This window comes from Dromiciops gliroides, chromosome 5 (assembly GCF_019393635.1).
Source record: "Dromiciops gliroides isolate mDroGli1 chromosome 5, mDroGli1.pri, whole genome shotgun sequence".
In the NCBI taxonomy this organism is placed as follows: domain Eukaryota; kingdom Metazoa; phylum Chordata; class Mammalia; order Microbiotheria; family Microbiotheriidae; genus Dromiciops; species Dromiciops gliroides.
In genome coordinates, this window is record NC_057865.1 from 173,859,493 (window position 1) to 173,871,913 (window position 12,421).

General features: G+C 40.1%; 1 protein-coding gene across 2 annotated transcripts in view; it reads left to right on the forward strand.

The window, feature by feature from the left end:
• PRKCQ (protein kinase C theta) overlaps positions 1 to 12,421 on the forward strand; it is a 196,709-nt gene that overhangs the window by 88,708 nt on the left and 95,580 nt on the right. For both annotated transcript variants that reach the window (XM_043969322.1, XM_043969323.1), the window contains exons 5-8: positions 2,515 to 2,677; positions 4,967 to 4,998; positions 5,098 to 5,183; positions 7,804 to 7,933. In XM_043969322.1, coding sequence (XP_043825257.1) covers positions 2,515 to 2,677; positions 4,967 to 4,998; positions 5,098 to 5,183; positions 7,804 to 7,933 — 411 coding nt within the window. The remainder of the gene's footprint in view (positions 1 to 2,514; positions 2,678 to 4,966; positions 4,999 to 5,097; positions 5,184 to 7,803; positions 7,934 to 12,421) is intronic.

Here is a 12,421-nt window from a genome sequence, read left to right on the forward strand (position 1 = left end):
CCTGTTACTTAAGACCTCCAACTTCACCCTTCATAATGTCAATTGATTCTTACCTAATTGCAATCATTTCAGTGTTGTCCTCACTAGGAACATATGTTCCCCGGCCACCTTGACCCTCGACTGTGTCTGTTGTGCCCAACCATAGTGCTAAAGATGTGCCCCACCGTTTTGTCCATTGCTAGAAAAAGTCACAAACCTGTGCTGAATGGGATCACTACCAACATGAGCCCTCTCTGGTGCTTAAAAATCCTTTTATTCATCTCCAATTAACCCACTAACATGTTCTTCATAGTGGTCCTTCCAAACATATTCCATTCCCCTCCAAACCCTCCACTCCTTGTTTCCTTATTCTTGGCAGATGGCCTCACATCCTGAAACAATCAAGACCTACTTCACCTACCCTTTCTGCCTCAAAAATCTTTCATTCCTCCTTACTCTGCACCTCTAAATATCTTCTCAGTTTCTTCATGTGCAAAATGGAAATAATGATACCCAGCCTGCAATACTTACAAAGGTTTCATCAGGATTGGTGCTTCTCAAGCCTTAATGTCAGATGTTTTATTATTATTATTATTATTTTCTATTCCTTCCTGACTCCAATGTCTTCTATCTTTTTCAAGGGCCAAGTTGTTTTTTTTCCCACCCCTTGTTTCCATCTTTCTCACTGCCTCCCACCTTGCTCTATTGTCTTTTCCCTGGGCCTTCAGTTTTTCCTTTTCCCCTGGCTTTCTCTTCTCTTTATATATACTTAAATATGCTTAGGTATCCTCTATGCTGGGGGGGGGGGGGGCGGTAAGCCTTGCTTTGAATCTTTTACATCTGTAGCCAACATCCTATATCTCCTTCTGCTACACTCCCAAAAGTATAGTCTGCTTTTTGCCACCATGCACTTCTTAACTCTCTGTAATCTAGTGTCCATCCTATTGAAATTCATTTCTCCAAAGTCACTGATGATCTTCTGATACCTAAATCCATTTGCCTCTGTTTCCTCTGCCTTTATGCAACTTTTGATACTGTTAAGAACACCCATCTTCCTGAAATCCTCCAACAGCTTCCAGGATATGATATTCAAGATATCATCCTACCTCTCTGGCTATTTCTTCTTTCTCCTCCATTGGCCCCACTTCCTCCCCTCGTGCCCTAAACATGAGCAAACCCCATTTCTAGGAATTCTCCTTATCTACTGCCTTATATTGGTAGTTATCTATTATGTGAGCTCCATCTCCTTAAGGGCCGGGACCATCTTTGTGTCCCACTGCAACAATGGCCACAGTGTTTTGCATCTATATGGTAGGCACTAAATAACTCTCTGTTGACTCGCTGATTCATTGAAACACGGGTAATAAGAAAGGCCTAGAGGTGTCATTTTGGAGTCATTCATGTGAAAGTTGAGTCTCTGAAAGTGGATGAGCTCATGATCATTACCATGACTAATAGATAACAATCCTGAAAAATACAGGAAAGTTGCTATTTAAGTAAACAGACATATTAAGAAAGAAGGATGTGGAAAGCATAGTGAAGAACAAAGACATACATTTCCAGGACACACATGTACTGTTTAACAATAGATGCAAATTATTTTTTTTACAGAAGTATAGGCAGGATGCTTATGGTGAGTCATTTCTATTCATACTACTGAGTTCATATGTTTCTATTTATTTCTACCCAAAAAGAATAGATCTAAATATTAAATCTCTCTATACTAGCCCAACACAAGCTATAACTGTATCTGTATTATGCCACAATTAAGCAAATGACCCTTCATCTTGAACCCCACATCCACAAATTCTGGTTCATTTTCAGCTCCAACCCAAACACAAATGTACAGGTTGCTCATAGTCTGAGATTATAGTAAATCAGTCAGTAAACTTTTATTAAGTGCCTACTAGGTATCAGGCACTGTGAAAAGCACTGGGGATACAAAGAAAGACAAAAGACAATTGATGCCATCAAAAAGCTCCCAGTCTAATGGGGAAGGCAACATGCAAACAACTGTGTACAAACAAACTATGTACAGGATAAATTGGGAATAATCAACAGAGGGAAGGCACTAGAATTAAGAGAATTTGAAGAATCCCTCCCCCATAATACACACACACACACACACACACACACACACACACACACACACACACACACGCTTACACAGGAGCACATACCTACTCCCACCACCATCATTACTTCTCTTTCCTGGTTGAGAACCACAAGGTTTACCTAGGAAACTAGAGCAGTCCAGGGAAAATAAGGAAGTTTATGTATGCTCTGGACTACCTGAACCTTCCATTTATGTGAAGGTTCTGAGGTTGATGGGAAATACTGTTTTCTGGGATATTCACACAATAGCATAAAAGACTGATCAGACAAAACTTTTCCTTAACTATAGTGGAAGCAACTTAATTTAAATATTTATTTACCAAACCCTTTCCTTTGGTGAAAAGCTGTCAGCCCAGCTCTGATGAACCTTTGCTCATCATCATTGACTTTTCCTTTTTCTCCCTTTTTCTCTTTCTGCAGATGCTAAAGACCCAAGTACATTTGACACAGAAGGCTTCTTTACCTTGCACCACCGCCGGGGAGCTATAAAACAAGCCAAAGTTCACCATGTCAAGTGTCATGAGTTCACTGCCACCTTTTTCCCCCAGCCCACTTTCTGCTCTGTCTGCCATGAATTTGTCTGGTAAAATTATTTGGGTATTTCAACCTTTGGGTTGGCCATCTTACTGTGTTCCCTTCACCCCACCTATATAGAGAACATGGAAGGCATGGAGTGATCTGTGTAGCTTAGGAGACTTCCAACTGCTTCAATGGAATCACAATGGAATGCAGAAAATATCATGGGCTAATCTTCACCAAACCTTTTTGGTGATGTTGGTTTGCAGAAGACAAAGGCTAGGTCTATGAGTTGTAGGCTTATGAGTTATAAGAATTGTTAAGGGTGTGGAGCTGGATACAAGGGAACAGGTATCTCAATTACAAGCATATTTTTGCATTGAAACCATAAATGCCCCATCCCCACAATTCAAACTTACCAAAGCTGACATTTGCATTAATCAGCCTTTCCCCACTGGAACTAAGAGAAAGAAATGTTTAAAAGACTCTTAAGTGCCCTTTCGGTATTCAATTGTTTCAGTCATGTCCGACTCTTTGTGAACCTATTTGGGGTTTTCTTAGCAAAGGTCCCTCTTGGCAAGGATACTGGAGTGGTTTGCCATTTTCTTCTTCTCCAGCTCATTTTACAGATGAGGAATTGAGACAAACAGGGTTATATGACTTACTGAGGCTCACACAGCTAGGAAGTGTCTAAGGCCAGATTTGAACTCAGGAAGATGAGTCTTCCTGATTCCAAGGCCAGTGCTTTATCCACTGCACAACCTATCTGCCCCAAATGCCCTTTCAGTCCTCAAACAGATATTGGTTTGAGCCTCATTGACTTCATAGGAAAAACTATGGTAGAACAGAAACTAGAATTTACTCCCATATCTTTGAGTCTTAGTACCTTCACATGTAAAAAGATTACATTCTTCTCCTTTGTGGCACTAAGGTCATTAATGACATGAATGTGAAGAATGAAGTCAATAGGTATAACCCAAAGGTTGAATAGGTTCTACCAGTAGATCAGTAGTCGTTGGTCAGTTTTCCTCTACTCACAGGGATCGTAGATTTAAAGATGGGAAGGTCCTAAGTGATCAACCGATCAGACCTCATTTTTAGACTTAAGTAAACTAAGGCTCACTGAGCTTAATTCACTTACCCAAGATCACATGGGCAGCAAATGCCAGAGCAGGGATTTGAACCTAAGGTCAGACTTCTGATTTCAAATCCAGTGCTCTTTCCACTATTCCATAATGCCTTGTGCAATTAAGTGAGTATCTCCATTTCTCAGCAAACATCCTAAATCATTTTTGGAAGTGGGGAGGGAAGCAAATGTCATCAGTGGACAGAGCTTCTCTTCTAGAAACTCCCTCTACCAATATAGATCAAAGACTCACCTGAAATTAGAATCTTAGAGAATTTCCTGGAATTCTGAAACATGAAATGACTGATTCTGAGTCACATTCACTAGCTTGGGTCAGAGGAAGGGCTTGAAACCAAGTATTCTTGACTCACAGGTCACCTCCCTGTTTTCTATATTCTGTTCCCTCACTTGATGACACTCTCCCTTAACTCTCTTTCTTTTAATCATAAACATTCCCAGGGTACTGAATCAGTCTAGGTACCTTGGAGAGTTACATGCTCATGAAGTAAATGTAAATCATTTCATAGTTAACCTACCTTTGACATGTCTGAGACAGGTAGTACAACATATTAGCCTGGAAGGTGACAATTTGCTATGAGGATCTGGAAATGAAGAACAGCTAGGAGGCACAGTGGATAGAGTGCCAGGCTTAGAGTCATCTTCCTGGGTTCAAATCTGGCCTCAGACACTTCCTAGCTGTGTGACCCTGGGCAAGTCACTTAATCCTGTTTTCTCAGTTTCCTCATCTGTAAAATAAGCTGGAGAAGGAAATGGCAAACCACTCCAGTGTCCTTGCCAAGACGCAAAAAAAGTGTTAGACATGACTGAAACAACTAAATATTCCTCAGATATCCCTTTCTGCTTTCTCGCTTTTACTTTGTTCAGACCTTTCAATTTCTACTTGGTTGTCTAGACGATGATTAAGCAAACTGTAGCACCCCACAACCACCAGATTCTTCAGTTATTTAATTCCCCAAACAATAACTAGCATTCCCCCCCCCAAATACCATGTTGACAGTTGCTCACCAGTCAAATGATGTATCTGATAAATAGCTAATCTGCATTTTGGGATAGTAAGAAACAAATTGAGAGACTCTGTGTGTGTGTGTGTGTGTGTGTGTTTTGTGTGTGGGGAGACTTGAACTGATGCAACTGGGAAATGTTTAAATAAAATGTGGCTCTGGCAGTATTCTTGGCATCCAATATAAACTACTTTGTGTTTTATTGCAGGGGGCTTAACAAGCAAGGGTATCAGTGCCGACGTAAGTAAGGAAACTTTATGTCTTGTCTCCCTCTTTCTTTCTTTTTTGTTTATTTCTGACCTCTTTTGGTACTTATGCAGTATTTCTTTTTCTTCTTAGAATGTAATGCAGCAATTCACAAGAAATGCATCGATAAAGTTATAGCCAAGTGTACGGGATCAGCTGTCAACAGCAGAGAAACAATGGTGTGTATTTTGATTTGTAGCAACCCTGAGTTTGTTGCCAATTTAGGGATCTAGAGTCAGAAGAAATGAGCTGGAATCCCATTTCTCCCACTTATTAGCTGAGAGATCCTGGGTGAAGCACTTAAAGTCAAGGTGAGGATGGTAAAAAGATCAAAGAATACAATTAACAACAAGAAAAAGAATAAAAATTAATTAATAGCTTTTAATCAATCCACCAGTCAGTAAACTTGTATTGAAACCTACTATATGCCAAGCATTGAGCTAAGCAATGAGGATACAAAAGAGGCAAAAGATAGTCCCTGCCCTCAAGGAACTTACAATCTTATGGGGAAGACAACTATGTAAACAAATATATACAAAGCAAGTTATATACAAAATAAATAGGAAATAATCAACAAAGGGGAGGCACTAGAATTAAGGAGGGTTAAAGAAGATTTCCTGAGAGGGATTTTAATTGGGGTTTAAAAGAAGTCAGGGAGGTTAGTAGGTAGAGAGGAGGGAGAATATTCCAGAGAAAATGCCTAGAAGCTTCATTAAGTTCATGAAACATCCAGGAGGCCAGTGTCATTGAATCTATGAATATGTGCCATGGAGTAAGGCATAAGCAGACTGGGAAGCTAGTAGGGGCCTAGGTCATGAAGGGCTTTGAATGCCAAGTGGAGCATTTTATAATTAGGGAGGCACTTGAGATTTAGGAAAATCACTTTAGTGACTGAATGGAGAATGGATTACAGTGGGGAGAGATTCCAGGTAGGCAGACCCACCAGCAGGCTATTGCAGCATTTAAGGGATGAGATGATGAGGATCTACACTAGAGCAATGGCAGTGTTAGAGGAAGGAAGGGACTGTATTTGAGAAATATTACACGACAGTACAATCAACAGGTTTTGGCCACAGCTTGGATATTGGGTGGAGGGAGTGGAGTAAGAGATAATGAGGTGTTGAGGATAACTCCTAGGTTGTGAGCCTGAGGAACTGGTAGAATGGTATTGTCCTATATAGTAATAGGGAAGATGTGAGGCAAGACAGGGAATGGTTTAGGGGAAAGGCAATTAAGTTTAAAATTAAGTTATTAAATTAATTATTAAGTTTAAAATGGCTACTACTGAACATCCATTTTGAGATTTCTGAAAGGCAATTGGAGATGTAAGATTGGAGATCAGCAGAGAGATCGAGGCAGGAAAGGTAGATTTGAGAATCATCAACACAGAGATGGAAATTAAATCCAAGCGGGGTTGATGAGATCACCAAGTGAAGTGGTATAGAGGGAGAAGAGATAGAGGGTCCAGGAACAAACCCTGAGTGTCACCCAAGGTTAGAGGGTATGATCTGGATGAGGATCCAGCAAAGGAGACTGAGGAGTAGTGATCAGATAGATAGGAAGAAAACCAGGAGAGAAGAAAGTATCAAGAAGAGGGTGATCCCTGGTGTCAAAAGCTTCAGTCATAAAGAATTTTAAGATTTACAAAGTACTTTACACGTATTCTGCTGCTCCTTCAACTGATTGATACAAAGCATTTTACAAATTGATAACTGCAGGGTGGCTAGGTGGCACTGTGGATAAAGCACTGGCCCTGGATTCAGAAGGACCTGAGTTCAAATCCAACTTCAGACACTTGACACTTACCAGCTGTGTGACCTGAGCAAGTCACTTAACCCTCATTGCCCTGCAAAAACAAAACAAAACCAACAAAAAAAAAAACCCAATTGATAACTGTAATGAGAATGTAAAATAGTACTATACTATCCTAATAAACCATTCCTCCTACCCCTATCCCCAAAAAGACACTTTTGTGGTGAATTTTAGAACCTCTTTTGAGGCACCATCTCTGGAGCCAGTCAGCCAATAAACATTTATTGTCTACTGTATACCAGGCATTGTGCTAAGTGCTGAGGATGCATACAAAGAAAAGCAAAAGATAGTCCCTTTTCTCAAGGGGATCATGATCGAGTAAAGGAGACAGCATGCAAACAACTAGGTATAAAGAAGATAAATACAGGATAAATAGGAAATGATTAATTGTAGAATTAAGAAGGATCAGGCTTTCCTGTAGAAAGGGGGACTTTAGTTGGTACTTTAAGGAAGCCAGGAGGCAAAGATAAGGAGGGAGAAGCATTCCAGACATGGGGAGAGAGAAACTTATAGAGGGAAGAGGAAACATCTATAGAATAAAAAAGCATAGTGAAAATTGTGCATTGTAGCTAGAAATGAATGGAAGAAGGGGCAGCTAGGTGGCACAGTAGATAGAGCACCACCGGCCCTGGAGTCAGGAGTACCCGAGTTCAAATCTGGCCTCAGACACTTAACACTTACTAGCTGTGTGATCCTGCGCAAGTCACTTAACCCTAATTGCCTCACTTAAAAAAAAAAAGAAAAAGAAAAATGCTATCATATCCCCACCTGTTTTTTTCTTGGGTTTGCCACTTAACAAAGAGGTTTGGCAGTGTTCATCTTTCATGGATTCTCTGTTGTAAGATGGTGAGAAGTGACTGCTCCGCTCTTAGCAAATACGAAGTGATATTGCAAATACTAAATTGAAATCTAACCACACTGTGGTACTTTGCTAGCCCTCTGGAAAGTTAGGCATTTCAGTGACCCCATATGTTTGTTTCATTTTAGTTCCACAAGGAGAGATTTAAAATCGATATGCCCCATAGATTTAAAGTCTACAATTACAAGAGCCCAACTTTCTGTGAACACTGTGGAACCCTACTTTGGGGACTGGCAAAACAAGGGTTAAAGTGTGATGGTGAGTATAACCCCAAATAAGGGACATATATCTATGAAACACAGAGGGAAAAGTGAAGGGAAATGCATTGTTTTCAGGGGAGGGATGATTCAAAGGGGTATAGCTTATGGGGAGAGGAATAGAAAAGTGGGGCAAGAAGGGTGGGCAAACGTTGAGAAAACTAAGAAATCAAATTTGCAAATGTGCAAATTTGCAAATGTGCAAAAGTGATGCTTTGTAATTGGATATCTTCCAAGGTTGTACTCATTGGTGTTCTCTTATTACCATAAACCCCACACCTCCACCTCTCCTGTATTTGAATAGGACAGGAAGCAAAGATGACTCAATAACCAGTGAATACCCAATTGCCCTCTGCTAGCCTCAAGCCTAGGGTAAAGTTGGAAGGTATCTTTTATTCATCCCTAACTCCTCCTCCAATTTCATTCCCCCCACATCTGGTCAGTTGCCAAATTTTGTCCCTTTATAACATCTCCAGGTCCGAGTTGAGAATCTAGCTTCAGACTATGAAGGAGAGGTGCCAAATACATTTCCTTTGGAGTAAAGGGAATGTGTCCAACCCTCATTTGTTTCTCTGTTTCACTATGAGAAGGAAAGAAAAAAAACCTCTTAAAGCCTCTTTAATCAAAATACAAAAGAGCAGAACTGGTGGATCTTTCTTCCTTTACAAAATTAGAGAACTAAAAAGTATCCTTTGGCTACTAACAGTACTAGCATTCCCCCACTTCTGACTTAACTTCATAAAAGGATTACAATATTCCCACCAGTCATTAGTGCAGCAAAGCATGCCCTGAAATGCTCTCTCCTTGGTACCAAAACTTCACTGTAATTGCTGCCCTAGAGCAAAAAGGATGGGATACACAGGTTACTCTTTTTTTTCCGGGGCAGTGAGGGTTAAGTGACTTGCCCAGGGTCACACAGCTAGTGTCAAGTGTCTGAAATCAGATTTGAACTCAGATCCTCCTGAATCCAGAGCTGGTGCTTTATCCACTGCACCACCTAGCTGCCCCTTACACAGGTTACTCTTAGCACTGATGCTTGTACCTTGGAATCATCAAGGTGTGGTAAGATGCTCATAAAAGGTGTTTCCTTCCACCAGAGCTTTTTTTAACTTTTATTTTTAGAACCCACTCTTTTCAGCTTATTTATTTGTTCCCTTGGAACCCTGAATTTAAACTTACATCAGTGTCCAATATAACCCATTTGTTTCTCTTCGATGAATCAATTGTGGTAATTGATCTAAGATATCACAATTATTTTTTAGCAGTTTCCTTGATTTTTCCTCTTGTGCCTCCATGATACACATACACAGCATTTGCTGGGCTTCTAAGCAAAGACTTCCTCCCTATCTCAGGATCCCTCCTTCTCTAGGCCTTGGAGAGCAAGCACACATTTCTAAGAGCTCAGAATCTCTAGAAGAATTCCTTCATATTGTTTCATAGATCACATGACCAACTTCCTTCTGTTCTTTTTTGACAACATTCTTTCTTTACCAGTTCCATTCTTTTCTTTCTCCCTTCACCTTTCCCTCCTTTTCCACCTCCCCTTTCTTATACTGATCCTTCCCCTTTTTCTTTCCCCTCCCCTATCCCCTCCCTTTCTTCCCTTTCTTTCTCTATTTCTCCCCTCCCCCCTTTTATCCCTGGAGTCCTTTCCTACTGTGTTCTCTCACCTCTTTCCTCCCCCTCTACATTCAATTTGCCTCACCTCCTTATGCCCTTGTTCTATTCTCCAGTTGCCCTAAACCCTTTCCGCGTCATCTTTTTCTCCCTTTTCTCTCTACTCCCATTTCTCCCTATTTTGACCTATAATCACCCCCATCTTCTCATATACTGTCTCTATTTTTACCTATTCTTCTCTTCTTTTTTTTCTGCATTTCCCATGAAAATAATCCCAAAGAGGGATCTTATACGCAAGCACAAACCCAAACACCATCTGCTGGGTTAGTAGCAAAGCCCCGAGCCGTCATTATGGTCGATAGGATTGCCTTTCTTTATAACAGTGTTCTAGCTAGACACAGGCATAGATCTGTCCACTGCTATAAAGAGTGTGGAGAAATATTCATCAGTGTGGCCCTAATACCTGCGACTCTCCTGCTGTGTGTCTTTGGGCCACAGGGCATAGGCTAGAGAGTGTAAATGGTACCACGCGAGCCATAACCTCCATAGACGACTCAAGCGTAAGTCCTGCTGACAGTGCAGAATCCAAGAGGGGTAAAGCCACCATCCACAGCAGTATCTTTGTTTTTGAGAGGGTGATTTTTACATGGATATTTGATTTCATTTTCCTGATTATGTACTATGAGTAGACAAGGATTTTTGTTTTATTTTGTTTTTTTGTTAAAACATTTTTGATCTCGTAAAAAAAAATATATATATACATATATATGGGACATACATATATATGTACATATTGCTTCACTTTATTCAAACACATACATATGTATTTATTGTATGCATTTGAATGGGAGACATGATAAATGCACCATTTTCCAAATGTTCTCTTGTTCAAGACAGTGAAATCTTTAAGCCTCTGGATGGGCAGATCCAATTCCATTACAACAAGTCCCATGGGGGTTGTTCATATTTTTTGTTGTTGAATTATGATTTTGTTGTATTAAATATTACTTTAAACAAATAGGTTTTTCCATTGAGAAAATGAATCCTTTTGAAAGACTTTTTTTAAAAAGACTTAAAAAAAATCTCCTCAGTGCAGGGATTAACAAGGGTATCTGTTTCATCAATGATGAAGAACATTACCCACCTCCTGACAGAGACCTGATGAACTGAATGTGCAGAATGAGACACACTTTTTTGGACAGGGACAATATAGGAACATGTGTTGCTTGACTACACTTACTTCTTACAAAGGTTTTCTTTTTCTCTTCCCCTAGGGGTCAGGGAAAAAAAGGTAGGGAGAAAAAAAATAAATGCTTAGTAACTGAAAAAAGTTAGTTTTTAAAAAAGTTAAATGACTAGGTTCTCATATGGTCCTTGGAAATCCTTTTTGTTATATGGAGTATTTTTTTATTCTTTGGGGGGGGCAATGAGGGTCTAGTGACTTGCCCAGGGTCACACAGTAAGTGTCAAGTGTCTGAGGCCAGATTTGAACTCAGGTCCTGCTGAATCCAGGGCCACTGTACCACCTAACTGCCCCAGAGAATTTTTTTTCATAATAGTGAGTTGTCTTTTAAGAAAAAAAAAAGAGAGAATTCTATCTATATGAGACTATATTCTACCACATAAGGTTAATTTTGTCACTCCATTCTCTTAATAAAAATAGATACCCTTGTTCAAAAATGGCCACTCAGGCCTTGAAGGTGAGGTTTCAGAGTAGGGTGCACAAAACATAGATAACATCAATCTCAGACTTTGATTAGAGAATTAGAAATCACAGAGAATTATAGAATTTTAATCAAGAAGAGACCTGAGAGGTCATCTTGGTAAGCTCCCTTTATTTTAGGAATGAAGAAAATGAGATCTCCAGAGGAAAAATGGCTTGCCTGAGTGTGCAAAAGTGATACCTGGCAGTAGAATCAGCCCAGGTTCCTAATTCCTAGGTTATTGCTTACTGACATTTTTGTAGATTCTTAAAGTTTGCAAAGGCCATTACATACATGATCTCATTTGAGCCACTTAACAACCTTGTGAGGTAGGCATTTCAGGTCTTATACATATTTTACAGATGAGGAAACTAAAGCCCCTGGAGGTTAAGTGACTTGGTCATTAACACATAGTTACTAAGTCTCAGCTGGGTTGCAAAGTAGATGGAGCACCAGGCCTAGAGTCAGGAAGACCTGAGTTCAAATCTTGCCTCAGACACTTACTATGATCCTGTGATCCTGGGCAAGTCACTTAACCGTGTTTGCCTCAGTATCCTCATCTGTAAAATGAGCTGGAAAAGGAAATGGCAAACCATTCATGAATCTCTTTCAAACAAACCCCCAAATGGGGTCACAAAGAGTTAGACATGACTGAAATGACTGAATAACAGCTAACTACATTAAGTCTCAGAGGTGGGACTTCAACCCAGGTCTACTTGACCCCTGGTCCTCTACACTATCCTCTATGCCAAGTAAAAGAATAAAATAATGGCTTTGTTGTTTGAAAAAAAAAAGAGAGATTTAAGAGGCACCATATATGGCTGTAGATTTCCACTTCATTGACTCACTTCTATGCCTTCCATTATTTTGCTCTCAGAAATCCCTGCAGTGCATGAAGTAAGTCCAGAGATGTCTCATTTGTCTATGGCTTTATCCTAAATTTGATCTTAGAAATTGACCTTTACTGGGGGCAGCTAGGTGGTGCAGTGGATAAATTACTGGCCCTGGATTCAGGAGGACCTGAGTTCAAATCCGACTTCAGACACTTGACACTTACTAGCTGTGTGACCCTGGGCAAGTCACTTAACCCTCATTGCCCCACCCCACCCCCCAAAAAAAGACCTTTACCAGCTATACTGGGGGAAAGGAAGTTTAAAAAAATAATATGC